Source organism: Ovis aries, chromosome 3, assembly GCF_016772045.2.
Source record: "Ovis aries strain OAR_USU_Benz2616 breed Rambouillet chromosome 3, ARS-UI_Ramb_v3.0, whole genome shotgun sequence".
Taxonomy (NCBI): Eukaryota; Metazoa; Chordata; class Mammalia; order Artiodactyla; family Bovidae; genus Ovis; species Ovis aries.
Genome location: NC_056056.1, coordinates 44311761 through 44331548, shown reverse-complemented (window position 1 = coordinate 44331548; position 19788 = coordinate 44311761). Strand labels below are relative to the sequence as shown.

The following is a 19788-nucleotide window of genomic DNA, read 5'->3' as shown; positions in this document are numbered from 1 at the left end:
GAAATCTCTCTTAAATTTAAACATTTATAATTAAATAAAAAACATTTTAAAATCTTATGCTACATTTACTTGAAAAACAAACTCAATGTCAGCAATTGTCCTGACTACGACCAGACAGATTCAGCACATTTAAAAAAATTAGTCTAAAGCATGTGGCCTTTTAGACAGATCCATTGCTTTTCATTTATGAACGACATATGGTAGTAGTATAGTGATAATTTGAAAAAGTCTGATAAGTGAAATTTTATAATATGAAAATTATATTTCTTACAGCTAATTAGAAGTCTAATAAGGTTCTCATAAATGGTGACATCTCATAATGAACATATCCACTATTATAATTTAGAACATATCCACTATTATAAACTAAAATACTACCATAAAAGGAATTTGACAGTGTCCTGCAAAATTATGGGCAATTGGCCTTTGACCTAGGAATCTCACTTTCAGAATCTGTCTCAAAAGTATATAGGAAAAAATACAAAAGAATGTACATTCATTGCAGCACTGTTGATAATGGCAAAGGAATGGAAACAACCAAAATGCTGACGAACAGAAAGCTAGTTTTATCATGCTGCTGCTGCTAAGTCACTTCAGTCGTGTCCGACTCTGTGCGACTCAATAGACGGCAGCATAACAGACCCTATATATCTGCAAAATATAATCTGCAAGACCCTACTAACCTGCAATTAATATCAATTCATGGGGTCACAAAGAGTTGGACAAGACTGAGCAACTGAACTGAACTGAATATACTATATACTGCTACAGAGCAGTTTCTCAACCTTTTTGTCATTATTGCCTCCCCAAAACATCCTTTTAGATATTTTTATTCCTAATCATCCCCCATGAAGTTTTAATATCACAGATATACTGTATATCCATTTAGGTACCATGGCCTTTGGAGCACAACAAACCATTGTAAAATTCAAGACTTTTTTTTTACCCTTCAAGAACCAATTTCCCCTCCCTGAGGTGATATTCCCCATCGAGAATGTGTACTATAGCATGATCTACAGGGTATATGTAAGGTAAAAACAGTAAGGTGGAGAAAACTACGTACAATATGCAATTGCTTATCTAAGACGAAGGACAGATAGATGGATAAATATAAACTAAAACTTTTTAAAATGATGACTAACAGGAGTAGAGAGGAAGGGGACCAAGACAGAAGTTAAATTTCTCCGAATTATCTTCTTTCATAGATCTGATTTTGGAACCATGTAACCACTTAACATAGTTGTAAAACAATGTTACACCTAAAAACAGCAACCCTTAAATATCAAAAGCAAATCAAATAAATGAGCTTAACTATGTATTAAACTAGAGGCAAATCTACAAAAGAGGAAATTATCTCAAGTGACTTTAAAACACAGTAATTTATCCATTCATCCCACAAGGGATATACCTTTAGAAAAACAAAAAGAAATCCTATGTGTTTGTAGTAATAATATTGTTAGCTCTGAGAGCACTCTATGTATGTGTGTGCTAAGTCACTTCAGTCGTGTCCGACTCTGCAACCCTACGGACTGTAGCCCTCCAGGCTCCTCTGTCCATCGGATTCTCCAGGCAAGAATATTGGAGTTGGTTGCCATGCCCTCCTCCAGGGGATCTTCCCAATTCAGGGATCAAACCTGTGTCTCTTACATCTCCTACACTGCCAGGCAGGTTCTTTACCACTAGCATCACCTGGGAAGCCCAATTCTATGGATATTGTTGGATAAAACAAATGAGTAATTATGTTGGTGTCATTAGGAAGCACAGTTTTTAGGCTGCTGGAAAGGTAAATATATATGCAAAGTTGAAGAAACAAAAACTCTACAGTCCTAAATTTATCAGTACACAGTGGAACTATCCTGGAACAAACTCATATTTTTTCTTTAAGAAGGAAACTTTATTTTCTAGCTCTACCCACTAAAAAGGCTTGGTGATCATAACCAATCAGCCTTTGATCAGAGGTGTAGCAAGGAACACCTTGCTACAAGGAGCACCTAGACTATAATTTCTAAGTACCATTTCCTAATAAAAGAAATTAGGGCTCCTTAGAGAAATGGCAGTTTGCAAATCTGGAACATAAAAAGTGTAACATGAATATCCCATCATAACATGAAGTAAGAAAACCATCAACAACTACTCAAAGAATCAAAAGGATTTGAGGAGGTTCCTATATAAGAACAAAATGAATACTAATGAAAATTTTTAAAAGCAAAAAACTTGGGGCTTCCTTGGTGTCTCAGTGGTAAAGAACCCTCCTGCCAATGCAGGAGACAAGGGTTTAATCCCTGATCCAGGAGGATCCCACATGCCACAGAGGAACTAAGACCATAAGCCACAAATATGAGCCTGCTCTGGAGCCCAGAAGCAACAGCTGCTGAAGCCCACGAGTCCTAGATCCTGTGTGTCATAAGAGAAGCCACCACAACGAGAAGCTCACATACCACAACAAAGAATAGTCCCCACTCACAACTAGAGAAAGCCCACTCACTAACAAAGACTCAGCACAGCCAATAAATAAAGCTTAAAAAAAGACAAAAAACATTGATACTTCAAACATTTATAAAACCATGTACTTATAAAACATTTGGATTTCAATTCATTATTTCAAAAACCGCCAGATAAAGGAAAAGAACCTAGAATTTATCTTGTCTATCCTTGTAAGAACTGTCCTTCAGAATTACCAAATAATTGTTATGGAGAAATATGGCTTTACAGAAATATTCCATTAATAAATGAATAAGGAAGTTTAGAATTAGAATATCATGATTTGCAAACCACAATGAGATGATAAATCTAGGCGACAATCCTCAAATGGCTGCTTATATCATAAAAAGAGACAAACAGATATATGATTTCTAAGAAAAACTTAAACCTGATCAAGCCTTTAAATCTAAGTACAAGTTTATAGAAAGTATAGGCAAAAGGAAAACCTGCAAATAAATACGTGGATGAAGTCGGCAAAATTCAGACTGTGAGAAGCACTACAAAGATAATTTCTTCAATAAATATTTTGAAAGGGGAAAAATGAGAAGAATGGAGAACAATATCAAAAGACACATGAAATATATCAATCAGTTGTAATATATAGTTATATTTTGGACCTATTTCAACAAATACACTATGAAAAGAATTTTGAGAAGTAGGAAAATTTGAACACTGACTAGCTATTTGAAAATATAAATGATATTAGAATTATGTTTTTAAAGATCCCTATCTTTCAAAGATACACAATGGAATACTTGTGGATAAAATGAAATGATATTTTGGATTTGTTTCAAAATAATCCAAGAATGGGGGAGGAATATGGAGAAAACAAAGTTGGCCATGAGCTGATAATTCACAGGTGATATGCAGTTTACCCAGCTTCATACAACTCTCTTCATATAATTTCCTCTATTTTTGTGTGTTTCAGTTTTCAACAAGCTTTTTAAAAAGTAGTAATAGGGTAAGATATAAATCCACACAGAACTTTAACAATGCTTGGTTCTCAATTAATTTTTACAAAGATCATAAATTCCTTTTGAATGTAGACTAGCGGTTACCACTCAAGTATGTCTTACCTTCAGGTATAACAGTCCTCAGCAAATCCCAACAAATAATTACAGTAGGAAGTCCACCGGACTGTATCTAGTGATATTCAGCATAATAATTTAAATGTGAGGTTCTATTCAACCTCAGATACTATTGAAAATAACTGAGTACTTTCATTTCTATGCATCTTAAAGTAATTTTAAAGTCTGATAAATAAAGAAGAACAGATATGAATTTCAATACTAGTATCAAATAATATTTATTATGTACTCACAGGTATAAGATAACATATGTTAAAAGATTTAAGTGAATTCTTAAACAAAACTTCTAGAATTATAAGGTTTTATAAGATTCACCTTTTCGTCCTTGCTCTGTGTTTACAATATTTTTGACTACTTTATCAATAGATGCAATTATACTGAACATTATTAACCTTACCAAAAATATTTAAACATAGATCCATTAACAGTTCATTTTAAAAGCAGCATGCTTGGGGCTGGTGCATGGGGATGACCCAGAGAGATGTTGTGGGGAGGGAGGTGGGAGGGGGGGTCATGTTTGGGAACACATGTAAGAATTAAAGATTTTAAAATTTAAAAAATTAAAAATAAAATAAAGTATAAAAAAAATAAATAAATAAAATAAAAGTATGGGAAGAAATGGGCAGCAGAGGATGAGATGGTTAGGTAGCATCACCAACTTAATGGACATGAATTTGAGCAAACTCCAGGAGGCAGTGGAAGACAGAGGAGCCTGGCATGATACAGTCCATGAGATCACAGAGTTGGACACGACTGAACAACAAAAACAACATCACCACCCTAATAATCACATGCAGTAATTAAGAGTGGTGGAAGAAATATACTGGAATGCAAAGTAACTAAAAATAACTTTCTAAAAACATACATAGGTCCATCTATCCAGCTAAATAAATCAGAGCAATTCTAATACTTGCTACTTTAATATGCCTCAATTTGTACATGAGTTCACCTCTTCTACTAAGCTGTGGGTTCACAATGACTTCTGTGCTGCTTTTATCAGAAAAACTTACATATCAATAAACCCAACAGTAATACTATTTTCATCAAATAGCAGAAATTTTGTTGTTTTGACTTCATCTCAGAGCATACAATGTGGATGTTTTTATATTATAATGTTTTGAAAATCTAAATTATGTAAGACCATATCAGGAGCAAACAAGGTATTAAATATTTTTTAATACTTCCAACAATAAAAATCCCTTAAGTGGAATCCTAAGGTGGCCTCTCTGATCAATAAAATCATATTACAGTAAACTGGAACCTGTAATTAACTCTGAATGTTTCCCACCTTTTCTTTCAAAAAGAAAAAGAAGGCGGCAAACAACTAGAAAAACTAGTTACATTAATTTTTATCTTAAAATCTATTACTATGGTAGGTTTCTCGCTTACCAAATCTGTAAATTGCCCACAGTTAAACACCTCTTGCACTAGAAAATTAGCACTGATGTTCAGAGTGATCTATTTGAGATCCTATAAAACCTCAATGAAATATATTAAAAAGTCTACATAACCCTTGGGCCCAATGAGATCTTGACTGAATTTTGACTCTACTGTTTTATAATGTGCTCTATGACTTGGAGCAAGTTATTTGTATAACTTGCAACAAGTTATCTAAGATTTTCAATGCTTTATCTTTCTTATCTATTAAAATGAGGTAAGACTATCTCACAGGGGTTTTCTGGAGTGGGGAGTGGGGTCAAATAATATCAATACGTACAATATTCTTAGCATAGTATCTTGTACAGAATACCAAAGTATTCAAAAAATGTTCTTGGATTTTATAGTGGTGTGGTAGTAAGTAGTAACAAAAAAAACTAACAACAGTGAAAACTGAGAAGAGGTTCTACATAGCAAATAACATTATACCCCTGAATTTCAACATAACTGAATCTTTTCTACACGAAACCTGCAATATTTCAAGGATCAAATATATTTTCATATATATTTTATGTGAAGAATAAATGATCTTTATAAAAGTGCAGGTCTTAAAAAATATTAGAAAGATACATGAGCAAAAGGTAGACAACTAGAATATTTGAAAGTCTTTAAAAATTATATGCCATTTTTTTATGAAGAATATTTTGTCCTCTGAGTTAAGATATAAACGAAAAGTGAGCCTGAAAATAAAGGTAAACTCTTCCTTGTGTTCTAGCTCAAGATGATTACAAGATTATAAAATTTTCACTTTGCCTTTTCAACCCTGTTCTTAAATATTTTCCAGATAGCTTTGCATAACTATACTTTTAATCAATATTATTGGGCATAAAGTTATGAGTCAAGAAAATGAAATAAACTACGTGACCTTTGGAGTAAAAATTAGAACAGTTTCAGAATTTGCGTTCAGCAGGCAAGCGTTTAATCTTTGTTTCTATTTCTCTGTTCAGAGGATAAAGCATTCTACTTTGTAGAATCAGTTGCTAATATTCACCAACATTTTAATTATATAGTAGTGACAAGTGAAAAACATCTGTTATTACAGAAATCCATCTTGCTAAAATACTGACAAAATTATTAATTTAAAAAATATATTCCATGAACACATTTAAAAGAGAAATATTTAAAATTTCAGAGGTAAAGGAGAAACTAAAAATCATTTAGTCACCCTGGGTATCCATGCTGAGAAATTCAAAGTAGACTCCAAAGGACTACAAACCACCCAAAATTGATTGCAAAATATTATGTACAGGTATATTTTTATGGAAAGAAGGTCTGACCACAGCTTAAAATAGACTTTCAAAGAGATCTGTAATCCAAACTTCTGTAAACATAAATGTCTGGAGAAGGTTTTTCCCCTAAGGTTAAACTCCATAGCAATCCGTACATTCATCATCATACTGTACTGCACCATATGATAACTACCTAGTAATTTCTGTATCCGTACTGACAAATAAATTGCAGAAACAGAACAAGAAGCATCTCTGCTTTGTTCACGGCTATAGTCCCAGTATTCTGCCAGGTGTCTCTCATGTAACAGATGATCAATTACCATTTCTAAAATAAATGAATCAATCTTGCATAATTAAATTTGGGCCAATATTTTTAAAGTGCTTTCTAAATAAATACTCCAATTACCTACTCTTAGTAAGAACTTATAATTCAATTAAAATAATTTTATATTTAAGATAAAGTGAAAGTCGCTCAGTTGTATCTGACTCTTTCTGATCCCATGGACTGTAGCCTGCCAGGCTCCTCTGTCCATGGAATTCCCCAGGTGAGAATATTGGAGTGGGTGACTGTTCCCTTCTCCAGGGGATCTTCCCAATCCAGGAATCGAACTCAGGTCTCCCACATTGCAGACAGATTCCTTATCATCTGAGACATCAGGGAAGCCCAAGAATACTGCAGCGGGTAGCCTATACCTCCCAGGAATTGAACCATGGTCTCCTGCATTGCAGGCTGATTCTTTACCAGCTGAGCCACCAGGGAAGCCCATATTGAAGATTTCACTCAGTTAAGCAGTCCTGCAAAGTCCTTGTTGAAGACTTCAGGTGGGTTTCTGTTGAGAAACCCACCTAAATCTTACACTACTAAGTGACTACAGAGAAGTTTTATGGAAGATGTGCTCTGTAACGTAATATATTCTGAAGGTTTTCAGAATATATCAAAAAATTTTGATGACTTAAAACTGGTCTGATCTGCAAATTAAATAACTGATATGATTGCAAATAAAATAACTAAAACTATAATTTTAAAGGTATTTTCAAAATAAAGCCTCAAAAGAAATTGGGTATCTTCCATCATCATGTGAATTTTTTTGCAATGTGACAGACTGCAAATGAGAAATGAATTTTAATAATTACCTAATTTAAAACTTATTCAATAGCTTTTAAAATGAAGCGGTATTCCTTTCTCCACTTTCTCTACTTTGACACAAAGCCGTTTCAACGTTTTCAAAATGTTATCAGTTTCAAAGTTGTGACTGGCCCTTTATCAATTTCATCTAATAGAGAATTTAATTTTACTTCTTTATCCAAATATCTCTTTCAGAATTTTCCACAGGTTATTGTGATCCGCACAGTCAAAGGTTTTGGCATAGTCAATAAAGCAGAAATAAATGTTTTTCTGGAACTCTCTTGCTTTTTCCATGATCCAGCGAATGTTGGCAACTTGATCTCTGGTTCCTCTGCCTTTTCTAAAACCAGCTTGAGCATCTGGAAGTTCACGGTTCATGTATTGCTGAAGCCTGGTTTGGAGAATTTTGAGCATTACTTTACTAGCATGTGAGATGAGTGCAACTGTGCAGTAGTTTGAGCATTCTTTGGCATTGCCTTTCTTTGGGATTGGAATGAAAACTGACCTTTTCCAGTCCTGTGGCCACTGCTGAGTTTTCCAAATTTGCTGGCATATGGAGTGCAGCACTTTCACAGCATCATCTTTCAGGATTTAAAATAGCTCAACTGGAATTCCATCACTTCCACTACCTTTGTTTGTAGTGATGCTCCCTAAGGCCCACTTGACTTCACATTCCAAGATGTCTGGCTCTAGGTGAGTGATCACACCATAGTGATTATCTGGGTCGTGAAGATCTCTTTTGTACAGTTCTGTGTATTCATGCCACCTCTTCTTAATATCTTCTGCTTCTGGTAGGTCCATATCATTTCTGTCCTTTATTGAGTCCATCTTTGCATGAAATATTTCCTTGCTATCTCTAATTTTCTTGAAGAGATCCCTAGTCTTTCCCATTCTATTGTTTTCCTCTATTTCTTTGCATTGATCGCTGAGGAAGGCTTTCTTATCTCTCCTTGCTATTCTTTGGAACTCTGCATTCAAATGGGTATATCTTTCCTTTTCTCCTTTGCTTTTTGCTTCTCTTGTTTTCACAGCTATTTGCAAGGCCTCTTCAGACAGCCATTTAGCTTTTTTGCATTTCTTTTCCTTGGGAATGGTCTTGATCCCTATCTCCTGTACAATGTCACAAACCTCTGTCCATAGTTCATCAGACCACCTGACCTGCCTCTTGAGAAATCTGGATGTAGGTCAGGAAGCAACAGTTAGAACTGGACATGGAACAACAGACTGGTTCCAAATAGGAAAAGGAGTACGTCAAGGCTGTATATTGTCAGCCTGCTTATTTAACTTACATGCAGAGTACATCATGAGAAACGCTGGGCTGGAAGAGGCACAGGCTGGTATCAAGACTGCCGAGAGAAATATCAATAACTTCAAATATGCAGATGACACCACCCTAATGGCAGAAAGTGAAGAGGAACTAAAAAGCCTCTTGATGAAAGTGAAAGAGGAGAGTGAAAAAGTTAGCTTAAAGCTCAACATTCAGAAAACGAAGATCATGGCATCTGGTCCCATCACTTCATGGGAAATAAATGGGGATGGGAAAACAGTGGAAACAGTGGCTGACTTTATTTTTTGGGGCTCCAAAATCATTGCAGATGGTGACTGCAGCCATGAAATTAGAAGATGCTTACTCCTTGGAAGAAAAGTTATGAGCAACCTAGATAGCATATTAATAAGCAGAGACATTACTTTGTCAACAAAGGTCCGTCTAGTCAAGGCTATGGTTTTCTAGTAGTCATGTATGGATGTGAGAGTTGCACTATAAAGAAAGCTGAGCGCTGAAGAATTGATGCTTTTGAACTGTGGTGTTGGAGAAGACTCTTGAGAGTCTCTTGGGACTGCAAGGAGATCCAACCAGTCCATCCTTAAGGAAATCAGTCCTGGGTGTTTGGAAGGACTGATGTTGAAGATGAAACTCCAATACTTTGGCCACCTGATGCGAAGAGCTGACTCATTTGAAAAGACCCTGATGTTGGGAAAGATTGAAGGCGGGAGGAGAAGGGGACGACAGAGGATGAGATGGTTGGATGGCATTACCAACTCAATGGACATGAGTTTGGGTAAACTCTGGGAGTTGGTGATGGACAGGGAGGCCTGGCATTCTGTGGTTCATGGGTCGCAAAGAGTTGGACACGACTGAGCAACTGAACTGAACTGATCTAAATATCTGTGAAAATATTGGTCCTTATGATTTTTTTTATTTTAGTAAGACTAAAATTTCAGAATGATAATATTAAACAGGTCAATCTAGAAGACAAAAATACCCATGTAACTCTAAATACACTCTTACTTTTTCAGTTTTCATTACACACTAAAATTTATCCTCTGAAAATTTAACATTATTTCTAATGGCTTACTTAATGGACATACCGGAAGCTATGAATGCCCTGAAGTTCCTGCTGTAGAACCTCTTGTGTTGTTGCTATTAAATCCAATGCTCCAACAAATTCAGAAGTAGATAACAACACCTGTACTGTAGGCTGAGTCTGGTGTACAGTGGCCATTAACTTCAGTTTATTGTATACTTTAACACAATTATTTCTGGTAAGTGCCAGTCTTAAAATGTGTAGTGATCCTTCACACATTACTTTATCAATCTGTGCAATTTTATCTCGAAGTATTTTTACAGCCTGGGAAGTTTTCTTGAGGTAGTCCTGCAATTCGTGTTGAGAGGTCATTGCATGAAAAAATGCTTCTGAACGTAGAGAGATCTGGTGAGCAATGTTTACTTCCACAATATCCAGATAATGGCTCAGCTTAAGAGGAAAAAAAAAAAAAGTAGAACTATAAGTATATTTTAACTATCCAAATGTTTTCTGAAAATGATACAATATTTCTACATGTATTTTAATCCCATTGTATGAACCATTAGATTATATGATGCTTGATACTAGGCACACAAAATAGAAAGATGATGAAAGGTAGAGCCCAAAGATTAATAAATGTAAGACAAAATCATAGTAGGTGATTTACCTTCTTCCTCTGCTCCTGTTACTACTGCTCTCCAAATACAAACTACTTTCTAGAAAGTAAAAGTATCCCACAGTCACCTCAGAGTATAACCTAGTTTCAGAAGTTCTAAGATCTGAAAGAGAGAAGACTGATTTCCTTAACCTCTACATATCATCGCTATCACCAATATCAAGTCATTTATCTAACTGAAAGATAATTATAGGTTATTATTTATTGACTTCTTCCTTCTATGTATTAGGCTCTGTTATTTTATATATGTATATATATATATAATTATTTCAACAATCTTAGAATATAGGTTTTATTATTATTTCCTTTTACAAATGAAGATACTAAGGCTCAGAAACATTAAATTACTTGAATAAAGTCATATAATTAGTAAGCAGAAAAACTGAAATTTGAGTTCAGGTCTGTCTAACTCAGAAACTGAAGTTCTTTCTACTGCACCATGCTGCCTCAAAACACTACAGAATTCATGAAAGACAGATTGGTGATCAAGTCACCAATTATAGAATGTACCAGAATTCATTTGGATCTTTTTTTTCCAGGGCTGTTTATTTTATATTTCAGCAATTATTATTTTATCAATTTGTAAAATCCAGGTTATTTCCAATGTGCTTTCCTCTTAAATGGTTGATAGATGCCTGAAACAATTAATTCATATATATTTTATCGGTAACACTATCAAAATTAATTCCTAGAGTAACATATATTAAAAATGCTTTCTAATTTCAAATATGGACTCCTAAAACTTGAGTTGTCTTTTCTTCCTTCAAAACTGCATATGTCTTTTATTGGCTACATTATCTTTCTATTTGTCTCTCACTTTTTTACTTTTAGAGTCTTCAACCCATAGCTCAAACTTTAAGAATTATCTCTGAACATCTCAGAAGAATTCAGTGTTAAAGGGTTAATGGGCTTTCTACATTTAGGACTCATAAAATTAGGAGATTATTTGGTCACCAAGCTTGTTTCCTTAAAACTATGCAGGATGATGCATATCTTCAATAAGGCTCCTTCAATAATCTATTCATAAATAGGTTACAAACAAGACATTCTTTCATAGTTTACATCTCTTGCATTTATACTATTTTGCTGTTGTTCTTTTTATCTTCAATGACTGCTCATTTATTTACCTAAAAAGCTAAGGAGATGAAAGTACTTAGTTACATCACAAGCTAAAGTAACTCGATTTTCAGAAAATGGAGAACGAGTAACTCCTTTAGGACAGTGCTACTCGGAATGCAGTCCGCATGCTCCTGCCAGTTTGTGAACTGTTCAAGAGGTCCATGACGAAATGAGGAACTTTGCTAGAATTTTTCATAGAAAGACTTTCTTAATGAAGGAAACAGTACAATGATTTACATTCTAAACCAAACTTGTCCATCTCATCGCAGAACACAACTTTGAATAGCAGCACTTCAATAAGATATAAATTTCTCTAATCCTTGCTAGCATCCCCTCTTTAAAGCTAGCAAGATAAAACAATTGTCATCAATCATATAGTGAGTTTGAATCTTGTCTTGGAATCCTGTTTTCCATTCCTTTTCTAAGAATAGAGCAGAGTAAGAAGGAAACAAAATGGAACAGTAACAAAGCTGATTTTGCAACTTAGCAAAAAAAACAAATAGTCACTCTACCATTTAGCATGAGAAAAGTATTTCATTTGAGTTTCAAAGATTTTTGCAATTTATCAATATTCCATTGATATATTCTTTTCAAAGACATAATATTTTCATAATTAATTTCCTATTAAAAATTCTATAAAGGGAACAATTTTTTAAAGTATTCATAAAAATATTTGTATAGATTGATGAAATTTTTATTGGCTTCTGTTATTTTTCTCTTTTAAGGTATACAAGGGGATATACTTGGAATATAAAAAAGCAGTCTGGGAGTGAGCCTATGTCCATAAATCTACCCTTTGCCTAAGATTTATGAATTTATTTTTACTCAAGGAAAAACTTCATAAATGAAAATGTTGCCCCCCCAAAAAAAGGGAACTCGTTTTCAACTATGAGGAAGGCATACTCATAATTCTTTCCTCACATTTCTTCTCCTTTCCTAAGTCGCCCTTTCTTCAGTTGAAGAGGACTAGACCCAACTTATTGAATACCCCACATGAGACAAGCTTTCAAACTGCCAAAAGCTGTCATTAGACTACAACAGAATGTTTCATCTCAGTTTAGGAACCACAGTCAGTTTCAGGAATGTTCTAAACTGAGTGCTAGGAAAGAACAGAGATCAAAGGTCTTTATTTCCTATTCCAGTTTTAAAAGAGTCTTGATATGTGAGCTCTGTTTAAAGTTTTACATTTTAAATGACTTTCAGGTGTTGACTTCTGAAATATAGAACATTACAAAATTTTGAAAAACTGCAGACATGCAAAAGGCTAGGCTTTGCAAAGCTTTGCAAAGCTAAATGAACACTGTAATTTTTAACTATGATATTTTTGCTTCAAAATAATCATCATTACTATGTGTAAAGGAGGAAAAATAGTTTCTTAGGAAAAGTTCATTTTCTGTGATTTAAATCATAAAGAATATAAAATTAGCCAATATATTGTTTGGAATAAATTGAAAACAATTAATTACATTATCTACTACATCCTTTCATCTGAATTTCTGTCAACTGCTGATGTGGATAAGAAGCACTCAAACAATAAGCTTTTCCTTTTCAACAGCACAACTGGTATCGCATTGAAACAAAATACTGTTACTTTATCAGTTAAGATTTAAAGGGTTCAAATTATCAGTAACAATAAGGATGAAATTAAAGAAATTAGTGCCTACTAAATAACTATGAACACACACAAATATTGGGTTGGCCAAAATGTTCATTCAGGTTTTTCTGTATGATATCACAAAAAATCTGAATGAATTTTTTGGCTAACCCAATTGTATTATTTAATTAAAATAGTTTTCTACATGGAAAAAATAAAAGTTACCTTTTCTTGTAGCAACTTTGAGGAAGCTGCATCACGATTTCCTTTTCCACCAGCAGTATTAAAATGAGACCATGGTAAAACTGAATTAAAAGTTGAGGAATCGTCCAAGGCAAAATCTGGCTTCATAAAAATCTAATAAAAAAAAGGATTTCCCTCAATTAGATAAACATTTTCTTTACATCTAATATCCCCTTCATTAAAATAATTAACTTGAATCTCAGACATATACAGAATAAGGAAGTGATAACAAGCTATGTATACAAAAATCTATCTCTGGATTACAGCAAATGGCTACTTACTGATATCCTTCCCTAATCCATGCTCTATACTACTGTCAGACATACCATTAAAACACAACTGTAACTATTATCATCAACTTCTCTTTTTAAATTTCTCAGTGAATTCCCATGACTGACAGACCAAACTCTCTTAGAAAGTTCATTTATTTAAGTTTATTTATTTAACCCCATCTCTAAACACAAGTGGCTTCCCTTGCAGCTCAGGTGGTAAAGAATCCACCTGCAATGTGGGAGACCTGGGTTTGATCCCTGGGTCGGGAAGATCCCCTGGAGAAAGGAAAGGCTACCCACTCCAGTATTCTGGCCTAGAGAACTCCATGGACTATATAGTCCATGGGGTCGCAGAGAGTCAGGACACAACTCAGTGACTTTTACTTTCACTTTTCTAAACACAAGTATACTTATTTATCTCATACTTCATAAATATTATTTATTTAATATGTACATCTCCCCATAGAGACCATATGTTCCTATAAGACTCGATTTACAGACTATTAATCTTTGTATTCCAGCACACAGAATAAGGCTTGAAACATGTTTTAATCAATTAACATATTAATTTCTATATTATATTTTACTATATTCACTGATTCATATGACCCATATCTAAAATTAGTATGAATATGATTAGGAAAAGATTGAAGGCAGGAGGAGAAGAAGAAAACAGAAGATGAGATGGTTGGATGGCATCACCAACTCAATGGACATGAGTCTGAGCAAGCTCCAGGAGTTGGTGATGGACAGTTAAGCCTGGCGTGCTGCAGTCATCATGGGGTCACAAATAGTCAGACATGACTGAGCAACTGAACTGAACTAAATGATTGGGAAATCTAACTAGGAACTAGGGACATGAGTATATTTTCTAATCCCTCTAGTATAACTAAAAGGATTGATTAATTCAATATATGTTTATGATTATGATTTATTCTTATGCTAGGCACTAAGGTGGAAACAAAGCTAAATTATTACAGAGATCCTAATCTCAAGGATCTTTCACCACAGAGATGTGATAAAACATATACATAAATATTTTATAGGTAAAAGAGTAACAAATGTCTTAAAAGGGACAGTAGGGATCTAGATAAAATGCTATCAGAGTTTGGCAAAGGGTCCAATGATCTTCACTTGGGGGGAAATGTATTCATACAAGTTGCCATTTAAGCAAGAAACTATACAAGATAAGATGTGGAGATATAAAAGTCTTTCAGGCTAAAGGAACAGTGCAAATAAAGCATGGAGCCAGCAAAAAGTTTGAAGTAAAAAATGTGTAACAAAGAAAAAATAAAAAATGTCTAAGATTAGTAGGCAAAAGAGTATGACTATGATGGAAATGAATAATTAAGGGCCTTATATGACAGAGTTTTAATTTTGTTTTGTAGAAATCAAAGAACTTTAAACATGACTGCCCTTTCCAGTTTCTTTCATCTTTCTGTCTCTTCTTACCCTAAAAAGCAGTTATCATAGACCTCTGAGAATCTGATGAATGCAATGGACTCTTACCCCAGAAAACAAAAACACACTCATCTATTACACTCCTCTACACAAATTTTCATGCAAAGAAGATATCTCTAATAATTTGGCGGGGTAATAAGATCAATGGGGGCTTCCCAGGAGGCTCAGTGGTAAAGAATCAGCCTGCCAGTGAAGGAGATGCAGGAGATGCGGGTTCAGTCTCTGGGTTGGAAGATCCCCTGGAGGAGGAAATGGCAACCCGCCTCAGTATTCTTGCCTGAAAAATCCCACAGACAGAGGAGCCTGGCAGGCTACAGTCCATGGGGCTGCAAAGAGTCAGACACAACTTAGCAACTGAGGATGCAATAAGATCAAAATTTTTTTTTAAGAGATTTAAACATAGTTGTAGGTTTTGGTGATAAAGAGACTGATAATGCAAAAGAGAGCAAATAAAAGTGATGCAACAAAGTCCCAGAAAAATCAAAGTGGTCAAAGCATCAGAAAACAGCCCAGGGAAAGTTTCTTTCAAGACAAAATTTAAGATCAAATATTAAAAAGCTGTATTTCATTTTTCAGGCTTTGTTACCTTAGGTACTTGCTCCAGATCTGTCCTGGATTTATCTATTTTTAAAAAGAAAAGGAAAAATATGATTTTTTAAAACTTGTTTTCACTTTATTTCCATAAAACATATTTGACAGATTCAACACTATACTAGGTCACAACTAAATAAGCACTTAAGTTTCTTTCTTCAATAAATAAATACCTCCTTATGTCTGCTGCTGCTAGTAGTAGGCAAAGTGCTGAATAAGACCTGTTTCAAGTAATTTTTATTAATTGTATAGTAGCAATAAAACAACTAAATACATTTCAAATCTTTTTAAAATGGACACAGAAAGCTTGGTACTATCTTACAGAAATACTATTTTTATTGTTCAAAATATCCACCATCCCATCCAGAATTTCTTCGATCAGTTTTTTTAATACCATATTAGTTTTCTTCTTGGACTTCTTAATTTGTATCACCTACAAGCTTCTTGAAAATGAACCTCTTTTATCTTCATCTCGCCAATTAGATCTCAAGACAAGGCACCCTCCTTTCCAAACTCAGCGTTCTGTACTTGGACTCCATCCTCTCCTGCCTCTTCTCTGAGTTCACTTCATTAACTACCCTGCCTCTCCATACTTTTAACCTTTTAGAAGCCCTTTCCTCTTGGCATACAAACATGCTCAGTTCTTTTCCATTAAAAGAAAAAAAGGTGATGATGAAGAAAGATAAAACCCAGGGCCTAGTGTAGATTAAGGCAAAGGAGAATCTCAGGTGCAAAATTTCAGGAAGCACTCACTCTCAGGATTATGCAAATATCTCTCTTGCCTCATCTAATCCTGGCCTTGCAAAAACATCCTTCTACCACAACTACTAGTAGAAACAAACTAGAGAGATTCTGTTCCCTCTAATCAAAACTCTACATCTCAGATCTTCAAGTCACATTCATACTGGCAGTCTCCACTTCTTACTTTTATACTTGCTCCTTTAGCACACAGTATTGACGTTTCTATAACCACTACTTCAGTCTAAATGTTCTCCCTAAGATCTCCCAAATTGCCAAATCCACAGAGAGCCAACTTGCTCTATCCCTGAAGAATTCTGACACTGTGGACTAATCATTCACATTTCTTTGAAATTCTAGCTACCTTTTATTTCTAAGGTGGAACTCTCTCTTGGTTGACTCTCCTACTCTCAGACCACTACTTTTTAGTCTCCAAGTACCTCATTTTCTACGGCCATTTAAATGTGACAGCTTTCTAGTGTTCTACCATTAGTTCTTTTCTCCTTACTACTCACACCTTCCTAGGTGATCCCACCTAGGTCCTTGGATTCAACTACCATGCTATTGGCCAGCATGTGGTCTATGATAACATCTATTATACTTGGTATCTCCAGCCTAAATCTCTTTCCTGAGCTTCGGGTTAAACACCAGACTTCTCCTTCTCTGCAAAACCTCAATTAAACCACCCTCCATCTCCTCCAGAATTCCTCCTTTTCCAATATTACCTCTCTCACCAAACTGTACCTCTCACCTGGCCGGGTGTCCAAGTAAAAAATCTGTGAATCATCCTTTAACCATCTTGCTCCATTACTAATGAATGACTGACAACCAAAACTTGTGTCTCCATTTCTGAGGCATATCTTAAAGATCTAATTTCTTCTCCATCTTCATTATAACTGCTATTAGGGACACATGATTCCTCAGTTGTATTATGGCAATAGCCTTCAACTGTATTCTTGCCTCCAGTTTTATCATCTATAAATTTACTATCCACAACTGTTTTTACAGTGAAATGAATAATCATAACTCTAAGCATGTCTGATTTAAAATATTTTGGAGCTCTATACTACTTTTAGAAAAGAAAAATTCCTTAGCATGATATACAAGGCTCTTCATGATCTGACTCCTACCTACTTTTTCAGCTCATTTCTGGTTCCCAGTAGAGCCAGCATACTAAGTTCTTACAGGTCTAGAACATGATAATTTCCCTTTGACTCTATGACTTTGCATAAACTGTTTCCTTTCCTGGAATGCCTTTTTCCACATAAAAATTTCTTGATAGTTTAAAACACAGACAATCCTCATTAACCAGGAGTTTTCATAAACCTAAGTTAGGAACTCTTTACAATATTACCAAGCTGAACTTATTGCTCAATATACAGTGCTGCAGTTGGTTTGTTTAACTTTGTTCAGGAGACCATCAGCTTAGTGAGGATAGGACTATTTCTTATTCATGTATTTTTAGGCAACAAGCAAAGTACAAAGTACCTAAATATTAACTATTTGTTGAACTGAAGGATAATACTACCATCAGATCCATGATTTTTCTTTTTAACAGTTTTACAAAAGATTATGATTGTAGGCTATAGAAATTTTGCTAGAAATAAAAATTAGTTATTACAGTTAACAAGGTCCCCTAATTAAGATTCTGTTCATTAATATTTATGCTATGCTACAAACAGCAAATATTCTTACCATGAGTATGTAAGAGAGTTCTGTCAAAGGTATCTTTAGGGGGACAAATATTCTTGCATCTCTCATGAATCTTCTCTCTCTATTAAAAAGACAAATAAATATTATCAATGCTATGTGGCAATATGAGTATTCAAAGCATTAAAATATTTAACAACAGAATATCAGAATATACCAAATAAGTTCTAAAATTTTCTAATATGAAATCACTAGCCTCTTGAACTTAAATACAAGTAACAAGTATGCTTAATAAACCAAATATCACTTGGATGTATGAATGTCTATACACTTACCCATTTTATACAGTTACAGCAAAATCTCCATAAATTTGGAATGAAGTGGAAAAATCAATTTAAAAACCCCTTATTTTTATAACAAAAATCAATGGGAGGACTTCCCTGGTGGTCCAGTGGTTAAGAATCTGCCTTCTAACACAGGGGACATGGGTTCAATCCCTGTGGAGGAACTAAGATCCCATATGCCTTGGAGCACCTAAGCATGTGAGCTGCAACTACTGAAACCCCCGCACTCTGGCACCCACCCACAACTAAAGAGAAGCTCAAGCCTGCGTGCCTCCCTGAAGCGTCCATGTACTACTAAGGAAGATCCCAAATGCCGCAATGAAGACCCCAACACAGCCAAATTTTTTTTAACAACTTTTTTAAAATAAGGTAGAAAAATTTTAAACCTATATACCCAAAATAGAAAGACAGATTATTAGTTAATACCTCCTCTGAGTCCAAAAAAAAAAGTCAGAAAGAAACCCCACTCTGATTTCAGATTAGATGACCACTAACTATACTGCTATCTTTTCAAATACCATACATAGGACATATGGGAAAGCGCAATGTGGTAAGGAAAAATAATGCTGGGTTAGTAATATTCAGAATCCTGATGGCAGTATTCTAGAACTATCTTCCAAAGGGGCTGTACCATTTTACATTCCTATGTACGATGAATAAGAGTTCCTATTAGTCACATCCTTGCCAGCTTTTGGTCTTGACAGCTTTTTGGATTTTCATCATTCTAAAAGACATGTAGTGGCACCTCATTTTAATTTGCAGTTCCCGACTGACATATGATATTGGACAACTTTTCATATGCTTACTGCTGCTGCTGCTGCTGCTGCTGCGTCACTTCAGTCATGTCCAACTCTGTGCGACCCCAGAGACAGCAGCCCACCAGGCTCCCCCGTCCCCGGGATTCTCAATGCAAGAACACTGGAGTGGGTTGCCATTTCCTTCTCCAATGCATGAAAGTGAAAAGTGAAAGTGAAGTCGCTTAGTCATGTCTGACTCTCAGTGACCCCATGGACTGCAGCCTACCAGGCTCCTCCATCCATGGGATTTTCCAGGCAAGAGTACTGGAGTGGGGTGCCATTGCCTTCTCCGTCATATGCTTACTAGCCAACTGCATCTCTTCTTTGATGAAATGCCTGTTCAGATCCCTTGCCTATTTCTTCTGTGGTGAAATAACATAAAATTTACCATTTAAAACCACTAGTGGAGGTAGCCAAGATGGTGAAGCAGAATCTGAACTCACCTCCTCCCACAGACATACCACAATTACAATTATTTACAGAGTAACTATCAATGAGAACCTGAAGAATATCAGAAAAGATTTTTCACAATTAAAGACATAGAAAGGAAACCACAACAACATAGGTAGGAGAGGTAAAAGTATGACCTATACCTGTAGGTCAGGGACCCACAAATGGGAGAAATATCACAATCAC

General features: G+C 35.1%; 1 protein-coding gene across 5 annotated transcripts in view; it reads right to left on the bottom strand.

Moving 5' to 3' along the window:
- Positions 1-19788, bottom strand: part of VPS54 (VPS54 subunit of GARP complex) — a 99338-nt gene that overhangs the window by 49768 nt on the left and 29782 nt on the right. For all 5 annotated transcript variants that reach the window (XR_003588692.3, XM_027966698.3, XM_027966699.3 and 2 more), the window contains 4 exons: positions 18057-18135; positions 15619-15653; positions 13282-13413; positions 9732-10117 (listed from right to left, as the gene is read on the bottom strand). Coding sequence is in view for 4 of the 5 variants with exons in the window: in XM_027966698.3 (XP_027822499.1) it covers positions 9732-10117; positions 13282-13413; positions 15619-15653; positions 18057-18135 (632 nt within the window). In the remaining variant the exon portion in view is untranslated. The remainder of the gene's footprint in view (positions 1-9731; positions 10118-13281; positions 13414-15618; positions 15654-18056; positions 18136-19788) is intronic.